This window comes from Lissotriton helveticus, chromosome 8 (genome assembly GCF_964261635.1).
Source record: "Lissotriton helveticus chromosome 8, aLisHel1.1, whole genome shotgun sequence".
In the NCBI taxonomy this organism is placed as follows: domain Eukaryota; kingdom Metazoa; phylum Chordata; class Amphibia; order Caudata; family Salamandridae; genus Lissotriton; species Lissotriton helveticus.
The window spans coordinates 1,312,483,583-1,312,509,331 of NC_136069.1; the positions used below are offsets into that span (position 1 = coordinate 1,312,483,583).

Consider the following 25,749-nt stretch of genomic DNA (forward strand, 5'->3'; position numbering starts at 1 on the left):
ATTGCCCTTTTCAGCCTCTACCAGTCTTATTCTACAGTACTTTTTGTGGGGTGGTAACACTGAGAAATGTAGTTTTTACGCCTTTATATTAACTCACTTAAAGCTGAACAATATAACTGAGTGTCTGGGGATGCAGGTGTGATGCTTGAAGTGGAAGTTATGAGGTGCAAGATAGTGACCAAGTTATGGATAATATAAATATATTTGTGTTCTCACACACACAAAGGTGTGATGGGCAAGGAAGGGATCGTGCAGATGTGGTTGAGAACAAAAGGCTACTCTTAACCTGGTGTGAAGGGTAAGGAAGGGATCGTGCAGATGTGGTTGAGAACAAAAGGCTATTCTTAACCTGGGTGGGTGGGGTATGTTAAAATTAGCACACCACAAACAGTGAGACATAAAAAGTACTAAGCAAGATAACATCTTAACAGAAATAGGCTGCACCAGGCACTAAAATGCCTGAATGTTCATTGGACGAAGGGGCAATCTTCCCACAGTTTAGAAGACACAGGGAATCTGGTGTCAGATATCACCAGGCTGAATAAGTCTGAGTGTGAACAGCGATGGAACAGGGAAGGGAGAAAGTATGTGGAGAAGAAAAAGTTAATTCTAATTATCCTGAAAATTAAATTTTAATTGTACCTCGAAAAGGAGACGGTGTATTCTTCCCTACAGAAATATAAATTAAAAAGGGTGTTGAAACGTATAAATGAGTTGGACCATATAATTTTTTATCATAAGAATTTCCTGTGGTTGAAGTTTCTTTATACTCGCACTATTGTTTTGGTAGATGTGTATTCCTTAAAAAAGAGAGCAAAGATAGTCTATTGTCGATCAGAAAGAATGGATAGTGAGGAAAACAGATGATGGAGGAAAGTGAAAGAAGATGAGGAGAGCTGAGCTCTGACAGTTATCAGTGGATTCAGACATTGATTCAAAAGAAAGATCTGTCTATGATGATGAAAGCAAATGAGTTTTGATGATTAGAACAGGCCTCTTCTAACGTCTCCATACTCCTTACACCCATTGTATTTAACTATCATGTAATGTAGCTGGATGGGTAAGGAATATGGTTTGCTACAACTTTACATTTATCCCTCCCAAAAATATATTTATAGTCTGTATTCATGAATTATTGTGCTTGTCGGTATTTATTAGTAGGTTTATATCTCACTGATCATTGCAGAAGTCCAGCGAAATATAACATTCTAATGGTTATGAAATCTTCGCTAAAGTGACAAATTATTGCTCTGTCAGTCTTTATCTTATGTGCTCTTGAGAATCTAATTTGAGTTCCTTGTACACACGATCTTGTCTATGCCTTTCCACCTGTTCAGATCATTCAAATTACTTTGAAAATGTTTAGTAAGTTTCATGTGAGAAAATTGAAAGGTGGTGCTACAAAAATATAATATAATTTCAGTAATCTTGAAAAGGAGCTGGTGGATTTGGTACACACCACCTTCTCAGCAAAGGACGTTCAGTTACGTTGTCAGTGTTTCCTGTACTCCTCTTTGCGATGGGGTACTTGTGTACCTGGATCTTGGCAAATGTGAAGAGGAAGAAGTGCTTGCAAGTCACACCAGCGTTTTGTTATTTTGTGACACTTGACATAATTGTGAGGAAGTCCGATGAGCCTGCCTTGTATGTGATTCTGGTGGTATCTCACTTTTTTTATGTGATTACTGAGTAGCTTTCTGCCTGAAGCATTTATTGCAGCTTGGTGGAACATCAGTTTGACTTTAGCTCAGTTAACGACATCAACTTTTGAATCGTGTAACCATTGTAAGATGAAGACTCTTGCCCTCAAGAATGCATTTCTGTGGAGTTTAAAATTATAATGTCCTCCCTTCCTTACACATGTTCATGTTATATGGTTGCTATGTCTAAAAATCTCAACACTCGCATACGTGTTTACTAATTATTATGCTTGATAGATGCTTTAGCTTTTGCATTATCTTACCTAGAAAAAAGTTGAAATAACTGCCCACGTGTCACAGATCATGATCTCCCAACAAAAACATATTCAGAAGTGTCATTTTCTCTTTTTTTCTACAGGTGTTAAATATGGTTCAGTTTACAAATACAAAAACACTGTTAGCTGCTCATGTAAAGAACATTTGTGAAGATGATTGCTAAATTTGATTTGCTACTTTCTGTAATACTTGCTATTTGGATACTGAAACTACACCTTATTTGAAGAAACACTGCTGCAGAATTATGTTAATATAATCAATGTTGACTTAAATTCTGCTTGGTACTACTTTTGAATCCTACAAAACAGTAGGACACGAACACAGCAGTTCTTGAAATTTTTGTAAGGAAAATTAAATTCAGAGCAGGACGACTGATATCTAGCAAAATAATCAAAATGGTTTTAAATACTTCTGCTATTTCTTTTTATTTTAGGTTGATACAGTGAAGCGCTTGCTGATTAAAAAGCTACCACCAGTTCTTGCTATTCAGTTAAAAAGGTTTGACTACGACTGGGAAAGGGAATGTGCAATTAAGTTCAATGACTACTTTGAATTTCCACGGGAATTGGATATGGAGCCTTATACTGTTGCAGGTGTTGCCAAGTTGGAGGGAGATGAGGTAAACCCCGAACCTCAGGTGATCCCCAATGAACAAACTGATAAAGACCAGTCGGGAAGCACTAAGTACAGACTTGTTGGTGTTTTAGTGCATAGTGGTCAGGCAAGTGGTGGACATTATTATTCTTACATAATCCAGAGGAATGGTGGTGACGGTGAGAAAAATCGATGGTACAAATTTGATGATGGAGATGTAACAGAGTGTAAAATGGATGATGATGAAGAAATGAAAAATCAGTGCTTTGGTGGAGAGTACATGGGGGAAGTGTTCGATCATATGATGAAGCGCATGTCATACAGACGCCAAAAAAGATGGTGGAATGCATACATTCTTTTTTATGAACGAATGGACACAGTAGAGAAAGACATTGAAATAATAAAATATATTTCAGAACTTGCTCTTGCCACAAAGCCCCATCAAATCAAGATGCCAACAGCCATTGAACGAAGTGTCCGAAAACAAAACGTGCAATTCATGCACAATCGTATGCAGTACAGCTTAGAATATTTCCAATTTGTAAAGAAACTGTTAACCTGCAACAGTGTTTACCTGACTCCTCCTTCAGGTAAGTATCTAAAAAAACAAATGTATTTAAATATCTAAATGTATTGAAGTCAAACTGTTATATTCTTGTCAAGCTGAATGCTGCTTTGTAAAAGTGTTCTTTCTGTAAAACCTTCTCATGAATTGTGCCCGCTGCTGGAAGTGGAAAGCTTAGTATGTTGTCTTTTCTTATACATTGTCAGCTCAATAAGTAATTTTTTGTCTTCTGACATCCATTAGGAAGGAACTATTGTCTAACACTTTCAGAATAACTGAGCGTTTTTGCTTAAATATGAATAAGCTCATTAGATATCTAAAAATAGTGGGTGTGTGCTGCTTAATTAAACATTATGTTCATTTAGGATTACAAGACATATTTTTTTTTTGTTTTAACCGGGTCATTGTTTTAATGTTGTGTGCTTCCTGTTTTATGGTTTATAGTGTGAGTGTGGTCAATGAATGGCTGATTGTCTCCGATTAATATTGTATCAGACTGATCAGGCCTACAACACTCAGCATATGTATAATATAAACCTGACCCAGAGTTCGCATGCATGTATCGTAGCAGGGCATCAGGACTGTGATGATCTTTATAAATTAGAAGTCTAATTTAGTGTGCTAATGTATGTTTAATATCTCACAAAACTTCATATTTTAGATTTGTGATTGTTAGCTTTGCCTATCAGATGAAGTTAATTCCTATTTCATGATAATTGTAAGATGATTGCTTCTTTCTTTAGATGATTTAGTTTTCATTTTGCAGTGAATGAATCCCAAGACCTCTTTTTTAGGATATGACCAACAAGGTCAAAGAAAATAACCATGTTCATGCTGTAGCTTTCTGCAAGCACAAGAATTTCTACCTAGTTTCACCCCCAAAGTGAACTTTCCCTCTGCTAACACTCTAATTGTTTGAGAGTCATTGCAGTGATATGGTAGCTCTGTTGCCCTTGGTGATGCATGTGTTATCATACATATGTTCATTTTTTAATTCTGAAAATAACCATTGTATTTCAAATGTGGTGGTGAAGCTAAGTACGGTTAGACAGATGTCCATTAGAAATTCTTCTCGTTATGCTGTGAACTTGTCTCACCTAAAATTATGAAACAGAGGAAGATTCCCATACTGGAAAAGAAAGCTTAATATATATTTATATCAGTAGTTATGCAGCCTGCATGTTACGCACACAACACTCTAAAAATGGATATTTGGAATGATTTAGTCCAGGGACCCCTCTTTCTCACTCTATACTGTTTTCCTCAGATATTTCATAGCTTGAGCTTGCTTTCCATCTTTTCACAGACACTACCTGCTCATTTAAACCAAAATGGCTCCCAGCTAATCCATGTTCCTCAGTGAGTTTCATTATGATGTCTTCTGTTCCACTTCCCTAAAAGACTCCTGCAAAAACAAGGCAACTCATCTATTTCCATTGTCCTGCGCTCCTTCTGTGTTTTCTTCTCTTATCTTCCTTACTGACGCTATAGCCACCTCAATTTCATTAAGGATCTTTAAGGGTCATGTCTATGTTTGTGTATGAAACTGCATTATGATTTGGTGTGGGTGACTACCTACTTCAAGGAATAATCACAACCCTTATCAAGGTGCACCCTCATAGTCACTAAATTAACCTGAGCTCAGTCCCATGGTAGCTATGGCACAGAGCAGACAGGCTTAACTTAGGGCTATGTGTAAAGCATTTATGCAGTACTAAAACAGTAAAAGTCAAAATATATAGTAAAATGTCATAAATAAAACAATACCAGAATGACAAAGAAACAACACGGGGAACTGTAGATGTGATTTTTTTTAATGAAAATAGTGGCTTCAGCAACCAGGCAGTGTATCCACAAGAATTGGCTTAGCATTCTGTTCTCTCCCACTTAAAGTGTAGTATCAAAAAGGATGCCCACAGCCCGTATCCTACATATTCTGTGCAGGTCAGAATATTTCTCTGCCCATTCAGGTCAACCTATTAGTGTATTTCACCCCTATTCATGACTAACTACTAGGTGGCTGGTACTGGTGAGGCAATGCAAGTTAGCCCCCAGGAACTTCAGGTGAGGAAAAGGTATTTTCTAAAAGTTACTTTTCCTTAATATTTATTAAAAATCCAACTTTACCATTGAATTGGATTTCATAATGGCTATTAAAAAGTTTTTTTCATTCTTTTGCTGGCTCTTTCTATCCCAGAGGTACAGTAGTAGTATGTTAATCTGTACTATGATTTTCTACATAGGGCAGCTAGGCCTACCACATTTAAAATTGCTTGTGGATGCTAGACACTGTAAGGACATGTTAACATTAAATTTCAACATGTCCTACATTTAAATACCATGTGCCCTACATTGTGAACTACAGGGGGCTGCTTGGGGGGGGGGGGCATATTAATATTAAAAAGATTGTTTTTTCTTTACCTGTCTTAAGGGTTTATTTTGACATGTCAAATTGCAGGGGTTACATGCTACAGTAAGGCAGAAATTGTAGGTCTGAAGCCATTTTGGCACTACCACTGTAGTGGATGGCACAATAGGTGCCGTAGTCCACTAGTGGCATTTAACTTCCAGGCCAGAGTACACGTTCTAGCATATGCTAGGGACTTATATTCAAGTAAAATAGGCCAATTAGGAGTATGCCTATTCAGCCATACTTAAAGGGGTAGAACAATCACTTTACTACTGGTTAGTAGGGTTAAGGTACACCAAGTTAAGTAATCAGCAGCAAAAATTGGGTCCAACAAAAGCAAAACATCCAAGGTGACCATGCAGAAAAGGCAGGTTTCCTACAGTTTCCATGTACCTGTCCTCCGTCAATTTAAGAGACATCAGAAATGTGCCACTTTGTCTTTCCTAGCCCTCAAGATCATATGCTACTTTGCTCCTCATAACACTTATTAGTTGTGTGATGCTGGTCAACCTGGATTGCTGAAGAATCGGTCTTCTCAATTACCTAGTGTTACAATTCCCCATCTCCTTCCAGTCAGCAGGCAGAAGGCAGATATGGGTTAGATTTTAATTCGGCAGGCCTTATGCGTATTGTACACTTTGCAGCCTCATTCCTAAAAGAATGTAGCCTCCTGAATCCTGTCTTGAGTCCCACGTGTTTCTACTATTTGTTTATTACATCTATCACTCTTAAGTCCTGCTCTTCCCCATCCTCAACTCTGCGGGCAGTCTGCCACCTAATGGTGGAACCAGATACCGTTGCGAAAGCTGTTCATTTAGAGTTGTGCGACCTACCTTTCATCATGCATATGCATGCCCCCCCCGTCCTCCAGTTGTCTTTTTTCTATTATTTACATATGTCACATTAAGCTTTTCCTAATGTTGGCCTAGATCTAACATCTTGCTGGATGTTTGGATCTTTATTCTTTTTTTCTCATCCCTGCCCTCATTTCTTCAGATCGGGCATCTTACGACACTGCTTCAGTTTGACGCCAAACAAGATTAATCTGATAGAGCCTTCTAGCTTCAGATTCCTTAGCTTAGAATTATCCCCATGCGTCAGACTTCATCCCTACATTTTTCATGAGCAGGACACCTCGCACACCGGTAGGTGACGTCATTCGGCTTTTTGTGGCGTCCTCTGTGCCGGATGTGACATGCGCGGAGCCTATTTAGGGGCCACCGCAGATGGCTGACAACAGTTCTTTTCTTTCCATGCCTGTTAGCACAGCTCCAGAGATAGTAACCCCATGTCACTTTTTGATTAGCCTTTTTCCGACTTTTTGCAAAGACTTTTTGAGAAGTTTTTCTCCTTGTGCGGCAGGAATGTCATCTAGGAAGGCTGGCTTCAGACCCTGATATGCCTGTCCCTGATCGATGCTGGAGACAGACCCGCACCTTATTTGCCTTTCGTGCCTTAATCACGACATGAAGACCTGTGTCGACTGTCGCATGATGAATCCTAAGGCCATGAGGAAGCGATCTCTCAAGCTCCTGATGCCTCGGCGTGCAACGCCATTATGGTCTCAATCCCAGTCGAGAGGAAGGTTGCAGGATCAGTCGCAGGCCCATAAATCTTCGTTGCACTCAGTCATCGGGTCACCTAGGTAAGTCCCACTCCAAGAAGAAGAGTAAGTCAGAGGTCTTCCACTTTACCTTGTCCATCAGCCAACAAGACGAAGGACCGTTGCCTTTTGAGGCCTGGTTCTGCAGTTGAGCCAGCGCCTTGGTCGGTTCCGCGCTTCCCGAAGTTTCCGGGAGCCAGAGCAACACCCACTCAAATCCAAAAGTTTTATGAGGCCATGCTTCTCACAGTTGAGCGACCTGTTCACACCGGCACACCTTCGGGTCCTGTGTGTTTGGGAGGGAACCTTACAGGTCCAATGCCGGCAGCTCCGGTTACAGTCAACCCTTGGAAGAGTCCGGAAAGGCACTGGTCATATAACCTCATCTTTCCCGGCGCCATCCCCATTCTAAACCCCAACTCCTACACAAAGCTGCAGAGGCGTTGTCAGACGCTGAATGGAGCCATGCCTTACAGAACGTAGCCTGAGCACTATTCCTATGGGCTAGGACTCTGGGAGTATTAGGAAGGGTCTCTGGGCCCTGAGGAATACCAGCCTTCAAATAGGCAAATAGACTAGTGTGAGAACCTGGCAGAAGCTAGTGGACTGGACAATTCTCCAGATAATGGCATACTGGCTACGGATGAGGGAGCGTCCTTTGCAATGGTGTTGGGAAGGGTGGCCGAGGTCCTGGACCTTAGCCTTCTCTCAGTGGCAGTCAGGACTAACATCTTGATGGATGTGCTTCAACTGGGAGTGTCCCCCTCAGAACTCCTTCTCCTATTTAATTTGAGACCTTTGCAGACATCCTGCTTGGGACCGGGTCCAGGTCCAGCACTGGAGCTCCTGTGAAAAGGACAATTTCCCACTGCCACAATTTCCTCACTCAACACCCTACCCCGGAGAGCTCGGTGGCCTGAGCCTCTGTCTCCCATACCTCCCCCAGATAGGGAATCCAAGAGGCTGAACACCTTGCGGCATGTGAACACCGCCTGCCTTTTAGGTGATTACTCCCATGCTCTATGGAATTCGGTGCTGCCCATGGTTGCAGAGGAGGCCTGGGCCATACTCTGCCACGCTGTTGTAACAGGAGAGATGCAGCTAAGTTCACAATCAGATGTGGACTGGATACCACCAACTCCCTAAGCAGAGCAGTTTCCTCGACAGTGGCCTTATGGCGCCATGCCTGGCTGAGAATAACTGGCTTTTCAGGGGGTTTCCGAGCATCCCTTATGGACATGCCCTTTGATGGTTCCTTCTTTACAGAGATCAGGTGGATTCAATGATGCAGCGCTTAAGACAGCAGGGCCTCGGCCAGGTCCTTGGGCCTTTCCATGGTCCCACACCACCCCCAATCTGCCATTCACCCCTTATGTGGGTGCGAAAGGGACTTCCAGCGTGTCTATACCCTTCCATCCAACGCAGTGCACAAGCTTTCTAGCCTGTGTGTGGCTGAGATTTCGGTTCCCAAAGAATCTGTAACTCGGGCAGCCAGAGGTCGGACTACATCCCCTCCCCCTCCTCCAGCAGCAGCAGCTTCCAAAACCTTATAGTCTGCCCTCTTTCCATCATGGGCACCTACTGGAAGGCAGGATATGCCATCAGCTGCCCCACTGGAGGTCTGTTACATCAGACTGATGGGTTTTCCGAAAGAGATACTCCCTCCCCTTCTTGACTAACCCTCCATTCATGTCACCTGCTTGCGGCAGGCTCACAGAGGACCGTCTCTCCTTGCTTCACCAGGGTGCATATGCCAGAAGTGGGTCATGGTTGCTATTCCCGCTACTTTTTGGTGCCCAATAAGAAAAGAGTCCTTTGTGCTATCCAATTTCTTCCTCAAGAAGGAGAAGTTCCATATGTTCTTGCTTGCTCAAGTTCTGTCTGCCTGGACCTGGGAGACTGGATGGTAGCGTGATGGTAGCGTTGGACTTGCAGGACGCATATATCCACATTCCCGTCCTGCCTGCCCATAGGCATTACCTGCGGTTTGTAGTGGGCCACAAGCGCTTTCAGTTCGCTGTGTTACCTTCTGGCCTTACTAGCGCCCCTCTTGTGTTCACCGAAGTGATGGCGATGGTTGCAACTCGTCTCCGGAGATCAGGGTTACCAGTCTTTGCCTATCTCGACAACTTGCTGTTGAAGGCTGTTGTCTCCCATCTCCAGAATACAGCAGACCTCCTGCATTTGCTAGGGTTCACCATCAACATGCTGAAGTCACACCTGACGCCCTCTCAGAAGCTCCCTTTCATCAAAGCTCTTCTGGACACGCCTCACTTTCGGGCTTATCCTCCCAAACGGTGAGTCCAGGATACACAGGCTATGAGACTGATGTTTGAGCCTCTATCCTGGATTTCGTTGAGACTGACTATGAGGCTGATGGCCTCCTGCATCCTGCTTGTGACACATGCCCACTGGCATATGTGGACTCTGCAGTGGTTTCTGAAATTTCAGTGGGCACAGCATCAGCTGAATCTCTCCGACATGGTCCAGATCTCGGAGGGAACTGCAAAAGATCTGCAGTGGTGGTTAACGAACCGCAATTGGTTCATTGGCAGACTGCTCTCCCTTCCCCAACCAGAAATGACGGTGGTGACAGATGCATCACTCCTGGGATGGGGTGGCCGTCTGGGAGATGTGGAGATATAGCCTATGGCCTCAGGTGGAATTCTGGATTCCCCAACAGCCTTCTTGAGCTCTGGGTGATCCGGCTGGCATTAGAAGCCTTTCTACCGCCCACCAAGGAAGGCTAGTCCGTGTGTAAACCCCTTGGCCGCGGCGGTAATTCCACCCCGCCCGTCCATTAGAACGCGCTGCGCAGGTGCAAAATTAGCGGCTGGGCCGTGACGGAACCAATCCGTCATTAGCACAGCCCACCCGTGGCTGGTGACGGAGTGGTTCCGTCACCAGCATGGAAGGGGTTAACTGACCACACCGCATTCATGTGGTACTGCAACAAACAGGGTGGAGTGGTGTGGTGGACCCTTTGTCAAGAGGCCCTGCGTCTCAGAACATGGCTGGAACATCCAGGCATGTCCTTGGTGGTTCAACACTTGTGGGGCTCTCTGAAAGCCAGGGTGGACAAACTCAGCCAAAGATGCCTCGTGGATCACAAGTGTTGCCTCCATTCGGAGGTGGTGCAAGTTCTCTTTCAACGGGGGGAGAACTTTGGTTAGATCTGTTTGCCACTGCCAAGAACGTGCAAGGTCAGCAGGTCTGTGCGCTGCAGTTTCCAAGGCTGCTTTAGCTCTGAACAACTTTTCATCTCCAGTAAAGCTTAGGCCTCCTCTACGTCTTTCCCCACATACCACTTCTGTCCATTGTTCTAAAGAAAATAAGAAATGACTGGGCCCAAGTCATCCTTGTGGCTACGGACTTGCCTCGAAGGTTTGGTATCTGAGGCTGTTGAGCATGGCCAACAATCCTCCGATCAGGCTGCCCCTTCGGGAGGATCTTCTGTCGCAGGGAAGGGTTCTCCACCCAAACCTTCCAACACTCCAGCTAGATCGAACGTCGACAGTTCACCGCTATTGACCTTCTGCCCGAAGTCTGCAATGTTATCTTGGCTGCCAGGCGTCCTGTCACCAAAACAGTATATGTCTACCACTGGGGTTAAGTTTGTGGCATGGTATACAGAAAAATAGGTTGACCCGCTTTCTGCCCCCCTTCTCAGGTTCTTTTATTTCTTCTTTCCCTTGCCCAACCGCTCGCTCTGCTCTGGGCACCTTGAAGAGCTACTTTTCTGCTATATCAGCCTTGTAGTTGTTGCCTGACCAACCATTCCTCTTTAAATCCCCTATTGTACATAGATTCTAGAAAGCTTTGCAACATATGTTTCCTCCTTCACCCTTCATCATTACCTCAGTGGGATTTTAATCTAGTTCAAATGTTCTTGATGTGCATTTGAAATCTCAGGCTCCTTACCATCAAGATAGCCTTGCTAGTGGCAATAACACCTGCCTGGAGTACCAGTAATCTTCAGGCTTTGTCATCCAAGCATCCATTATTGAACATCTACCCAGACAAGCTGGTTCTACGCACTAGAGATTCCTTTCTGCCAAAAGGTCAACTCGCTTTCATGTAGGCCATCACCCTGCCTACTTTTTACACTATGCCACATCCCTCTAAAGAAGAGGAGTGACTTCACTGACTGCACCCAAAAATGGAATTGTCATTCTGCCTAGACTGCACAAGAAGGTTCCGGTTGGACGACCATCTCTTCGTGGGATATCTTGGAGTGAAGAAGGAAAAGGCCATGCAAAAGTGGACCATCCCTTGATGGATCGTTATCTGTATTAGGCACTGCTACGTGTTGGCCAGGACACAACCCCCTGAGGGCTTGCATGCTCGTTCCAACAGAGCCAAGGCTGCAACCACTGTGTTAGCATGTGGAATCCAGGTCGTGGACATCTGCCAGACAGCAACATTGGCCTCTCTGCAAACATTAACAAAACACTACTGCCTTGGACAGTCCGGTCCCTCTGGACAGGCACTTTGCTCGTTTAGTCATGCAGGACTTTTTTTGTGTGAAGTGTTTCGCACACCCATCTCCAGGGAGGTATTGCTTGGGTATCTATTCCAAAGTAAGGAATCTGCCGCTAAAAGTCTGTATCAGATCAACAAGTTACTTCTCTTTGGTAACACCTTATCTGATAGGGACTGTACCTAGCCAAAGATTCCTAGGGACAGGTCTGTTTCCCTTCGCAGAGCCCTAGTTTTCCTCACCAGTGGGGCTCCTGGCATGGAAAGTTGCATGAGGAAACTGATGTCAGCATGCTGGGGTGGTGCCTATTTAGGCCTGGTGCACGTCACTTCCTGCACAGGTACTGCTCACAAAGAATTTCTGGATCCAGTCTGACACCTGTGAATAATTCTAAGGTTAGCCTCTACCAGATAAAGCACTGCTGAAGGTAAGTAACTTGTTAGTCACTGACTGCATGTAGCAGATGAACATGTAACCTCTTCGTTAACTGTTTGGGTCAGTCAGTGGATCCCTGCCCCCACCACATATTCAACTTGGGGAAAAAACACCATCAGAAAGGAACTCACCACCATCACAAATGCATCCATCGCCTTTACCTCCTTCCCCGAAGAATGGAAACACACGGATGCAATGATATCTATGTGATCTAAATCTCAATTGGAAGTTGTAATTTTAATTACATCAAAAATAAAGAAAGCATAGGAATAGGGACAGGTGAAGACTCCGTTTTAAGGTTTGGGCTAAAAACCAAAAATGTAATCTCAAGTGGGTTGATTTAAGAGAAGCGACCTTCAGAAAAAAACATGCAAAAATTCTGGGAAATCATTGCAGCTTGCTATGGAACTGGAATTCATCTCTGCCCTTTAACCATTAGTGAGGAAGTATGGGTCTGTTTTTTTAGGCAACTGAATGATGAGAACCCTGCTGTTGACTATCGTATTGAAGATATCTCCATCGATTCTGATATGACTATGACAAGCTATGGTCTACCCTCTTTGAGACCGAGCCCTCAGTCAGGGTTATGTCGTCCTCTGGTGCAATGAGTCAGGATGAAGTCCCGATATCTGTCTTAAAAAGGGAAATTAATCTTTGGTCATCAATTTCCCCTTCTTGTGTTTGACCACTGTTTCTGAAATGCAGATATGGAGTCGCAATTTGTCCTTTAAATATCGTCAAATGACTCTTAGATGCTGTGGGTAAAGTGTTTGCATGATGTCTTTTGGAGCACCTAAACTCTTGGGTCGAGGATACCATGATTATCCCACTAGAGCAATCTGATTTTAGGAAAAAGCATTGCATCCTGGACAATATTGCAGCTCTGCAAGGTATTACTGAAAAATATGGGACCATGCCTGGTCTATGCTGCATTTATCAACTTTTTCACAGCCTTTGATAAAGTTGAATGGCTAACTTTGTGGTAAGAGCTGCCTAATCTTGGAATGCCCAGCGTTTTATTACATTTAATAATTTCCCTCCAGTCTTCCACCTGGTGCCAGATACTATTAGACGGGAATCAGGGACAATCTACAGTTATCCCTACAAAAAGTGGCTTGAAACAAGGGTGTTTGTTAGCTCTACTACTTTTTTTCCTTTGTATATCTGACCATGGCAGTCCTGTATCTAAAAGTGTTGTTTTTTCTCCAAGTATTGGCAGACGCTCAGTGATTTGTTTGCTATACTCTTTTAATATTGTGATCCTCGACCTAACCCTCAAAGGTTTAGCACGAAGCCTAAGCACCTTGCAACTGTATGCTGATGCTCACTTTTTGATTCCTCAAAAAGTAAGGTGTTACGTTTCCGGGGAAAAAGAGAGTGCCCCAATCGTAATTATTCATGGCACCTAGGTGAACGACAACTGGAAGTAGTTAAATCCAATAACTTCCCTAGGCAAAGTGATGAGCAGTAGACTACATGATTCAGAGCATATTCATAATAGTGTCTGTAGAGCACATTCATGGGCCAAGAGGCTTAACTCCTTTTATTTGGCAGTTTCACTTTTCCCACCTTTTGTCTGTGTGTACCGGTGACCAGCCTGACGCTCTCAGTAGCGGTAGCTCCCCACGCTCCCTGCTCTCCTTTGGTATCGTTGGGCTGCGCTCTTTGCTCTGATCTGCTCATTTAAAAACTGCTGACTGCTGTCCGTCATAGCGCTGTACTGCGATAAGCATTGTCGAGCATTAGAAATAATTATAGCGCTTTAGCTGACTTAAGCACTGTTGTATTCATTTGTGCAGTCCCCGTTGTAGCGCTCGCAGTGTAGCTTTGACTGGAAATTGCTTTGCTTGTTTTGTGCATCAATATTGTAGCGCTTTCATCACAGATTGTATAAGTTATTTAATTTGTCTTTGTGCCCCAGCCTGCTTCTAGTTTCACTTTTGCTGCCATTTTGTTGTTTGTTGTGCCTTCGGAGCCCGTCCTCTACATCCCGCCCCCACCTCCCAGCTGATCCTCCCTCGCCCCTCCCCCTATCCACATATGACAGATGCCTTTCCGCGCAGCGTTCACGCGCAGCGGTCGCGCCCCATGCGCGCCAAAGGTAAGCCCGTCTACGCCCGTCCGTGCCTGGACCGCGCCCAGCGCCAGACCCCCTGCCCCCCGTAAGACCCACTCCGCCTGCTTAACATACGACGCCGCAACCCTCTCAGCACTCAACTCCGGCCGTCTCCCAGACTGCTACCAAGCCGCCCCAGGACACACCCATGGACCCTTCACCTGCCACTCCTGCAAGTTCGACTGCATCAGGACCCACACCAAATCCACAAACTCCAAACAGAGCTCAGACACTAACCACCTAAAGTGCATCCTGCTCAACACCCGCTCGGTCCACAGACACGCCATTGAACTCTGGGACCTACTCGACACTGCATCGCCGGACATCGCCTTCCTTACAGAAACCTGGATGAACACCTCATCAGCGCCCGACATCGCCATAGCCATCCCGGACGCTTACAAGATCATCCGAAAAGACCGCACCAACCAAACAGGAGGAGGCATCGCCATCGTCCATAAGAACACCATCCGAATCACAACCAGCGCCGACGATAACCTCGCCACCGCCGAGCACCTCCACTTCCAGATCCACACCGACCCCAGGACCACAGTTAGAGGCACCCTCATCTATAGACCTCCAGGAACCCGCACACAATTCAACGAAGATATCACTGACTTCATCAGTCCACATGCCCTCACCTCCGAGAACTACATCCTACTGGGAGACCTCAACTTCCACCTGGAAAAGAAAAACGACAGCAACACCACCACCCTTCTGGACAACCTGGCCAATCTCGGACTCAAACAACTTGTTGACACCCCCACCCACTTTGCCGGACACACGCTTGACCCTATCTTCACCTCCAGCAAATACATCTCCTTCGATCACACCACAGCTCTCCATTGGACGGACCACAGCTGCGTTCACTTCAACTACAAAAAGACCGCGACCCACAACCTGTTCCCCGAAGAAACTGGAACAAAATCACAGCGGACCAACTCTCCACATCGCTTAACCAAAACCCTCCTACCATATCATCGGACCCAAACCAAGCTGCCCTGCCACCAAACTCACACAATGGATCACCCACAGCGCTGACGAATTAGCACCATTGAAAAACCACCAGATCAAACAAGGTAGCAAAAAGGCCCCCTGGTTCAACGAGGACCTTAAGAAATACAAGAAGTTATGTCGTACTCTCGAGAAAACCTGGAGAAAAAACCCAACCACTGACAACCTGACCACCTTCAAGGACGCCACCTGCAAACACCACCAATTGATCCGATCCACCAAGAAATCAGCACTCAAGGATCGACTCGACAACGACGCCCACAACAGCAAGGAACTATTCAACTTCGTCAAAGAATTTACCAACCCCACCGCCGGCACTAACGACATCACTCCCTCCCAAGACCTCTGCAATTCTTTATCCTCTTTCTTCCACAACAAAATTGTCGACATACATAACAGCTTTGAAAACTAGTCCGAAGAACAATCCACTCCACCCACCTCCGAACCAATACAGAACTCTCACAACCTTTGCGCCTGGAACCCAATCACTACTGAAGACACCATCCGCCTGATGAACTCCATCCACTCAGGATCGCCAACCGACCCATGTCCCCACCACATTTTCAACAAAGCAGACTCCATCATCGCACCCCATCTCCGCGATGTCATCAACTGTTCCTTCAACTCCGCTACCTTCCCAGAAAGCTGGAAACATGCCGAACTCAGCGCCCTTTTGAAGAAACCCACAGCAGACCCCTCTGAATTTAAGAACTACCGCCCCATCTCACTCCTCCCATTCCCTGCCAAAGTCATTGAGAAAGCCGTCAATAGTCAGCTCGCCGCCTTCCTGGAATCCAACAATTTCCTTGACTCATCACAGTCCGGATTCCGTGCCAAACACAGCACCGAAACGGCCCTCATCGCAGCTACAGACGACATCCGAACGCTACTGGACAACGGAGAAACAGTTGCCCTCATCCTACTTGACCTCTCCGCCGCCTTCGACACAGTCTGTCATAGCAGCCTCATACAACGCCTCAGCAACGTCGGAATACAAGGAAAAGCTCTGGACTGGATAATCTCGTTCCTCGCCGGGAGAACCCAGAGAGTCTACCTCCCCCCATTCAATTCAGAGGCCACCGAAGTCATCTGCGGAGTACCACAAGGTTCATCTTTCAGTCCCACCCTCTTCAACGTTTACATGAGTCCATGAGTCCCCTCGCATCCATCGCGCAACAACACAACCTCAACATCCTCTCCTACGCAGACGACACCCAGCTGATCCTCTCCCTCACCAAAGACCCTAACACTGCCAAAACGAACCTACATGAAGGAATGAAAGAAGTAGCCGAATGGATGAAGAACAGCCGTTTAAAACTAAACTCTCACAAAACGGAAGTCCTCATCCTAGGATCATCCCCCACTGCCTGGGACGACTCATGGTGGCCACCGGCCCTGGGCATCGCACCCAAACCAACGGACCACGCACGTAACCTGGGCTTCATCCTGGACTCCTCCTTCTCGATGACCAGACAAGTCAACGCCATATCATCATCGTGCATCAACATCCTACGTATGCTCAAAAAAATCTTCCGTTGGATCCCCACCGAAACAAGAAAGACTATCACCCACGCACTGGTCACTAGCCGACTGGACTATGGAAACACCCTCTATGCCGGAACCACTGCCAAACTACAGAAAAAACTCCAACGCATCCAAAACGCCTCAGCCAGACTCATATTGGACATCCCCCGTCAAGCTCACATTACCAGTCACCTGAAAGACCTTCACTGGCTCCCCGTCAACAAGAGAATAACGTTCCGTCTCCTCATCCACGCACACAAGGCCCTCTACGACCTAGGACCCGAATGCCTCAACACACGACTGTCCTTCTCCACACCCACCCGCCAACTGCGATCATCCAATCAAGCCCTCGCCGCAGTTCCGCGCATCCATAGATCCACCATGGGAGGAAGATCCTTCTCCTACTTAGCGGCCAAAACCTGGAATTCTCTCCCCACTCACCTCCGCCTTACACAGAACCACCTTTCCTTCAGAAAGCAGCTAAAAACCTGGCTATTCGATAAGTAATGCACACACCCTCCCCCAAGCGCCTTGAGACCCTCTGGGTGAGTAGTGCGCTATACAAATTTCTGAACTTGAACTTGAACTTGTATCAAGGTAAAATCTCGCCCAAAGTCTTCTATGCGGTGACAATAACAGCCGTGGCAAAATGGAGCTTTTTAGACAAAACTGAAGGTCAAGTTAGCGCCAAGTGCTGCACTAAGATTAGAATTTGATCTAAAAGCTCATTTGTACAAGGGCTGGCGTAAGTGATACGATGGGGCCATAGCCTTGTGAACAGTAATTATAACTCTCTGACACCGTATGGTTAAGGAGCTCTTAAAATGAAGAGTCCAAGTGTTATTCTTTAGGGATTTTGAGTATGCCCCAGAGAGATTTCATCTAGATATACGTACGCTATCATCCATGTCGAGGGTGCAGCTCCAAGCATTTCTTAAGCATGCCACTTCTAAGTTAAGTTTCCGCTTGGATCTGGATTTTTAGAAGTCTAAGACAAACTCTGTTTTAGCAATAAGTTATTTTATTATGAATAAATCACAACAGTACATGGCATGGAATATGGCTCATAGGGTAGGACAGCTCAGGGCATTAATGTGTTTAAACATTGTTCCATTAAATGTTGTATCATCAAAATGGCACGGTACATCAAGCGTTGTCACTTTTGTAAGCATGGATGTCAGGATCTGAAACCTTTTTAGGTCTTGCTAGAGTCGGCGCATGCGTTGCTCTTGTTAGGTCTCGCTAGAGTCAGCGCATGCGCTGCTCTTGCGAGACATTTAGTAGCTGCTGAAAAAAGCGCTACATTTCTGGCCACCAGCTTGCTAGAACACGCACAGCCCTTTTTCCCATCGCGCACGTGCGCTGACTCCCGTCACCACTTGCATTTTTAAATGTTTTTATTTCGCGGCCACACGGCGTTACTTTTACGGCCGCGCGGCCAACGCTTGTTATAATTGTTAGTGGGGTTTGCTGATAGCATCAGTTACCTCTATGTTCATATCAGTTGTGCTATCAGTAACATAACAGCTCGAGCACAACTACATTAAGTTCAACATCATTAACGCTAAGATTGTTAAATAGCTGTCAGGTGGTATCTTGTTATGCTTCAGAGGTTATACTAATGCACTTTAACGTGGATGTCCGCATGACGGCTCTAAGATGCTTAGTCATGCCTTCCTAGCTCCCAGTGGCATGACAAGGCATTGCAGGCAGCTATGTGGAGTATTTGGAATAGAAGCAGAGCAGCCAGTACGCTTCCCCTGTGCTGATGCCTCCGGCAATAACGAGCCAACCCAGGTGGTGAAGAGGTGATTATTAGTTGCTATGGAGACCTCCTCAACCCAACTAAATTGTTGTTAGAACAACTTTCAGCTTTAGAAGTTCTGACCAGCGGCAATCAGCCTTGAGCCCTAGGAGAGGAGCTCTTGGAAGTAAATACAATTGACACATTTGTGACAATCGGTCTGTGCGTTTCTTTAAAGTGGCCACGGGTTGGATGAATATTTAGTCTAAACAATTTTATGACCCACCAACATGCAACGTGAGAAACGAAGCCCCACCTCCAGGGCTCTCAATTTTGCCCCGTCTAGCACACGCACCCGTAAACCTGAACGCACCCCGATTTGACTCAGTGGACAGTACGAACTATACAAGAGGCACATGTTGCATGAAAAAAACAACAGAAGCAGAGAATCTGGACATGCGTATGCTGTTGGGGAAGGCAAGGTAGTTACTGCATCCCCAGCATGGATTACCTTAAGGCAAGGTTTTCCCGTTGTTCTGTGTCTTGTCTAGAGATGTCAATGACTGGATAAGCATGTGGTCTGAACACCTTTATGACCCATCAGCTGACGCTGTGAGAAGCTCTCCCTGCCTTAGTCCTCAACTCCAGGGCTCCCCTGTCATGCTCTATCATGACACCCATCCAGAATCTGAAGTTACTCAGAGGCGACTTAGTTCACTGTTGTGCACTATAGATGAATGACACGTTGCATTGAACTGTTAAAACACATCTGTTTAAAACAGACTTGTGCAAGACGAAGAGAAGCTGCAAGCAGCACTACCTCGCTCACATGTATTGCCTGGTTTACACATTGGCAAATCTACCTGTGACCAGTGCACTGTTGGCTTATTGTTTCAGCTGCACTATGAGTCCTCCGGCCTGGCCGCTGCTGTATGAGTGCTCTCCAGACTCGGGCTCAACGTGTGGTATTTGACAGGGCTGTCTGTGCTTATTGAACCCAAAGCGGTCCGACTGGAGTTCACTGCTGAGAGCTCTGTGGGCTCCAGGTCACAAGCTTGAAGTCGAACAAGGCCGACTCAGCCTTTCATCCTTTTCACAATGCCACTGACTTAAGTAATTCTAACACCAGAACTGAGATAGCAAGCACTAGGTGATTCAAACATGGTGCTGTTATGTGGATAGCACATGTTAGGTTCTTATCAGATCTGATTTTACCCAAAGTATTAATATAATGTTATACGAGTTTGTCTGCAATTGCTAATAATAATAAAAAATTCTAAAGACTCTTATCACATTGGCGTATTTATCTGAAAGAAACAGGTTAGTATTAGATTCCTTACCTTAAAATATCCCCAGGCGTCAAACTGGATCCGGAAAATTTTGTGTAGCAGTACCCCTGCGCGTCGGTAGGCGTCGTCTGCATCTCCGCGTCCGGCGTCGTTGGCGCCGGAATGACGTCGTTGGAGAACTTAGACGCCGCCTTCGCGCGCTGACGTCAGTTCTTCTTTTTTCCGCGCCAGCAAGCGCAGGTCCGGAGAAAGTGGTACCCTTTAGTCACTTTTTGGCAAAGCTTTTTCGATCCTTTTTGGATCCGTTTCGAGCCGTACGACTCCATCGGTGCCGGTAGGGATGCCTGGGGTTCAAGCCCTGTGCCGACTGCAACCGACTGATGTCGGTTACCGACCCCCACCGCCGGTGCCTAAATTGCCTGGGGCCCGACCACGATGACAAGTCGTACCCCGACTGCCGGGCCTTAACGTTGGGTCCCGGACCGGAAGGAGGTCGAGGGACCGGTCGCGGGTCCGGAGTCATCACAGCTCGGCGAGTCGACACCACTCGTCGGGCTCAAAGTCCTCAGGTAAGAGGCACAAGAAGTCGAAGAGGCGACATCACTCTTTTGACTCCCCCCTCCCCCCCCGACGGTCGCGCGACGCGGCCGAGGGTTTGGGTGACACCGCCCACGCGGCTCTGCCGGAGCCGCAGGTGTCGCAGCCTGCTCCATACCCGCCGGTCCCTGGGCAGCACGTGACGCCTTCCTCATGGCAATGAGGTCGCGCTCTCCTCCGTCGGGTTCCGCGACGCCTTCGGGCCCAGCGGACCCGACTGGGAGCCCAAGCGGGCTGGGTGCTTCGGCCCCGGCGCCGTCTGGTGCTTCTGCCCCGGCGACTTCGGTCCCGGCGCCGCAAGGCCCCAGTGGATCCGGAACCGGGTCGCCGCTGGTCGACCTTACGACCCCGCCAGCGTCGACCCCTCGGGTGTCACCCCCGGCGCCGTCCTCGGACGCCGCCGTCCCTGGTCCAACCCTCGGTCTGGATCCAGCGTCGGAGCGTCGTTGCTCGATGCCGCATTCGGCGCCGGCCGAAGAGGAATTCTTTGAGGATCTGGGTCCATCCTTTATCCCTAAATTTCAGGACATGGACGATGAGGGAGACTGGGGGGGGGGTCTCAAGACCCCCTGGCACGTGAGTGCCAGTCATATCAGAACTAGACACAGGAACTAGGGGAAGCCAGTGGCCTGGATACCTCCCCAGACACTGGTTTTGTCTCCCCTCCTACCGTGGCTACGGAGGAGGGGGCTGCTTATAGTGTGCTGCTGATGAGGGCAGCCAAGGCCTTGGCTCTTGAGCTCCCCGTCGCAACAGTGAGGTCCAACATCCTCACAGAGGTCCTTAAACCGCAGGTAAGCTCCCCAGAGCCTCTACTGCCGTTTAATGAGGCTCTCACAGATGTCCTGTTGGGCACTTGGTCCAGGCCCACTACAGGTCCTCCTGTAGATAGGAACGTCGCTAGGCACCACCGCCCAGCCCCGGGCGACCCTAGTTTCATGTCCACCAACCCCATCAGTTCTGCGCATTGGAATTTCCAAGGCGGCACTTGCTCGGAGAAGCTTTTCATCGCGAGTGGAGTTGCGGTCTGCTGTACGTACGTTTTTTCTCCTATACCACTTCTGCCAGAGTGCTGAAGAAGATCAGACGCGACCGGGCCCAAGTCATCCTTGTGGCTCCGGACTGCAGCAGAGGACGGTCCGCCACCCGAACCTGTCCAGTCTCCACTTACATGCGTGGAGATTGAGCGGCGGCAGTTGAGGCCATTTGACTTGCCTCCTGAAGTTTGTAATGTGATTCTGGCAGCCAGGCGTCCCTCCACAAAATCTGTATACGCCTGCAGGTGGAACAAATTTGTGGCATGGTGCACAGCAAAGGCTGTGGATCCCCTTTCTGCCCCTCTTTCAGAGGTTCTCCTCTTTCTTCTTTCTCTTGCCCAGCAGGGCTCTGCTCTGGGCACTCTAAAGGGCTACCTCTCTGCCATTTCCGCCTTTTTAAGGCTCCCTGATCAGCCCTCTTTGTTCAAGTCCCCGGTTGTAAATAGGTTTTTGAAGGGCATCACTCATATGTTTCCTCCTGTTCCTTTCGTGATGCCTCAGTAGGACTTGAATCTTGTTCTGACTTATCTGATGTGCGCTCCCTTCGAGCCACTTCTTAACTGTCCTCTTCGTCTCCTTACTCTTAAGACTGCATTCCTGGTTGCCATCACCTCTGCCAGGAGAGTGAGTGAGCTCCAGTCTCTTTCTTCTCAACCTCCCTTCCTTTCTGTCCATCCGGACAAAGTTGTGTTGCGGACGCGACCCTCTTTCCGGCCCAAGGTAGTCACCGCCTTCCACATCGGGCAGTCCATCACCTTGCCCACCTTCTTCCGCCTCCGCATCCCTCGAAAGAGGAAGAGAGGCTCCACCGTCTAGACCCAAAACGTGCGCTCTCCTATTATCTGGATCGCACACGCCAGTTCTGGGTGGATGACCAACTCTTTGTTGGTTACGTGGGCGCTAAGAAGGGACGGGCGGTGCACAAACGGTCCATTTCTCGATGGGTCGTCTTGTGCATCAAGGCTTGTTATTCTCTGGCTAAAAAGGAGCCTCCTGTCGGGCTACGTGCCCATTCCACTCGGGCCACGGCGGCTACTACTGCCCTGGTTCAGGGAGTCCCCTTGCAGGACATCTGTCAGGCAGCTACGTGGGCATCGCTGCACACGTTTGCAAGACACTACTTCCTGGACAGCCAAGTCCAGAGAGATGGCTTTTTCAGCCGTTCCGTTCTCCAGGACTTTCTGGTGTGATCATTGGTTCGCAGACCCACCACCGGGGTTGGTATTGCTGGGTATCTATTCTAAGGTACGGAATCTAATGCTAACCTGTTTCTTTCAGTTGCACAAGTTGCGTACCTTTGGTAACTATATTTCTGTAAGAAACAGTAGCTAGTATTAGATTCCTTACCGCCCCACCCATCCTCCTCGTTCTGCGAACCGATATCTAGGGTTAAGGTCATTCCCTTTCAGGGCCCTAGTTTTATGGCACCAGTGTTGTTTTTTATCATGGCTCTGCGTTTTCTGGCGTGGAAAAGCTGTGTATAAGAACTGACGTCAGCGCGCGAGGGCGGCTAAGTACTCGGACGTCATCCCGGCGCCGATGACGGACTCGGAGCCGCAGACGACGCCTGGGGATATTCTAAGGTAAGGAATCTAATACTAACGACTGTTTCTTACAGATATATCGTTACAGAAGGTAAGTAACTTGTGCGAGAGTACTGGTCTGTAGAAGAAACAAAATGCATTATGTTTTTATTGATTTAACATTAGGCTCCGGTTTAATTCTTTACTGTGTAGTTTCAGTAGTAATGAATAGTTCCTTTCCAGACTGCATTTGAAATCCTTTCTCTACATCCTTCTCATTGGAGCCTTTAAGACTCAGTCAGCTCCTTCTCTAGTCTATTCACAGGAAAGGTTATTCAATCCACAGCTAGGCCACTGGAAGAACCATCACTATCCCCAGTCCGCCCTTTTTACCCCGCCACACCATCATCCTTTTACAATACTGCAGGTCTGCCTATGCTGCAGAATGTCGATAGGCCCAAATGGAATTGGAAAATGTTGTACCCTGGTACTTTTTTATGAATACAAAATAGATATTATGAAGTGATATGAAATGTTATTTGTGTTTAAATATTTATATATTGCGGATTTATCCAAATCTAAGGTATCTTTACACACCCTCACATTTATGTGTATTCACCGGTACAGTAAAGATTGAGCTTTGTGTTGAAATCATGTCAAAATCTTCTTTTTAAAGCCAAAAAAACTTAAATTCACCAGTTCAAGTTTAGTGATCTATAACTTGCACAGTTCTTATGACCTCACATATTACTCCACTTATGACATGTTAAATGATGTCATATATATCTCACATGGCATCATCCATTATATTCTTACTTATATTTCTCTATAAACACTTCCATCTTTTTTAAAAGACAATTGTTAGTAAAGGGCCTATAGTCAAATTCAGGTAAAAATTGCTGTGCTTACACACGTCGGTGCATGTAATAGAACTGTAGTATGCCCTGGGGGTAAAGTGTGTCTGCGCATATCAGAGATATGCATGGTGTACATTTCAGTAAAACAAGGGATAGTTTGTGGGGGTTGCAAAGGTGTCAGAAAAGTCAGATTGTTTTGCAAAAGATAATCCATCTGTACATGTCTGACCACATGCCCCTGTGAAAAAGTTGACACATAGAGCTGTAGGCAAAATGTATGTGAAGTGAAGGGATATAAGACGTTAATGTTTAAATGTCATCTGCCCTCAAGTTTTTTACAAGTTCCACTTTGTTGAAGAATGGACCATGTAGGGGTGACCACTTAAACATGTTTTAAGGCCGGGTGTAATTGTAAGCATAGCTGTAAAGTTAGATGCCGTTCTCCTCAGCTCAGCGTGGTTTGTAGTATTTTACAACACAATGGAGGTTTGTCCAGTGCACCTTGCCAAAGGTGGCTTACATTTGACTACTGCATACATGTCAACCTATTGATTGAAAATTGTGAGTCTTGGGACGTGTTTTAGTGGGTGTTCAAGTTATAGTGGAATTATAACAAATACTTTTTAAAGTTTGATCACCAATGAAAAAAGTATGTGGATTTGTTTCTTAGGCAAGTTAATAGAAGTAAAAAGAGGGTCAGTCCATTAAATGTGGGTGTGTTGACACGTTTGCATTTTCATTTGCAGAACAGTAAGTGATGTCCATTATCTGCTAATTACTTACTTTTAAACGACTGGGCTCAGTTTTAACTTTTTGAATTACTACCAGCACACAAAGCACATAGCACAGTGACACAATACTTGCATGATGTCATCAGTGATGTCATCGGAGTTGTCATTTAACATGGCATGAGAGCTGTAATATATGAGGTCGTAAGCAGTGGATGTGGGAGTGTCGTCGGCGTAGGAGATTAGTTGAGGTCGTGCTGTCTGGCAACGTGTGCGAGCGGGGTGACAAATGCAAAAACAATTGATGGACAGAATGCAGAACAATGTCATACATTCACCCCAGTACAGAGATCTGGGCCTAAATCCATCGTTTTTTTGCACTCCACACCACCCCAGGTCAGACATGGCTATATGCAAATCAGCCTTGACATTGTGCCTCATGGGAACAGTCCAGCCTAGCTCTTTGCCGACTGGTAAGGAGACGTGATGACGCGATGTGACTGGGAGGCACTTTCTTCGTGGAGGTCTTGCCCTTGGCTTTGAGATTCATACTTATGCGGTTTGTACTGCGCATTGTGCACATGTAAACAGAATTAAGATCACACAAAAGAAACTGGGCACGGCGTTTTGTTCTCCCGAACGCTGGCTCCCCCGGAGCGCAGACAGGCGTTCATGAGAATGAGTAACGCGGGAACGAAAGTCATGGCCGAGGCACGCGGAGCCCAGCGCGAGCGCTCTCCAGGGCTGACATCATCAGACGGTGAGTAGGTGTCTGGCAATATCAGTCTCCGTCGGGTCGCGCCCCGAGCATCTGGCTTCCATTTCCATTCTTCTGGAATCCGGCGCTTCCGAAAGGACCGCAGCCTCCTCGCCAGAAAGCAACCGCAGGGCAGACACATGCACACGCAGAACGCAGAAGCCGTCCCGGGATCCTGTTCATGGACTTAACCTACTTTCTTTCGGCTGTCGATCTCAAACAACTCTTTAGATGCTTTTGATTTAAACAGTGCAGTGTATTCTGATTCTTTAGACTAGGAAGGGTCTCCAGCAGTGGCAAAGCAAGGGTGTCACGTGCCCTCATGCAAGCAGAAATTATGTCCCTGAGTCCAGTTGGACCCGATCTGCCCCACGCCCCCCTCTGCTGCACTATTTATTTATTTTTTTAATTTCAAAAGATTTTATTGGATTTTTTTTTTTTTTTACATATACGGTACAGAGATAGTGAAGGCAATACTGGTCTTGTTTTAAAAAGCAGGTTCA

General features: G+C 46.4%; 1 protein-coding gene across 1 annotated transcript in view; it reads left to right on the forward strand.

Moving 5' to 3' along the window:
* Positions 1 to 25,749, forward strand: part of USP9X (ubiquitin specific peptidase 9 X-linked) — a 1,542,050-nt gene that overhangs the window by 1,216,262 nt on the left and 300,039 nt on the right. Inside the window, exon 35 of the mRNA XM_078658291.1 lies at positions 2,410 to 3,160. Within this exon, the coding sequence (XP_078514417.1) occupies positions 2,410 to 3,160 (751 nt within the window). The remainder of the gene's footprint in view (positions 1 to 2,409; positions 3,161 to 25,749) is intronic.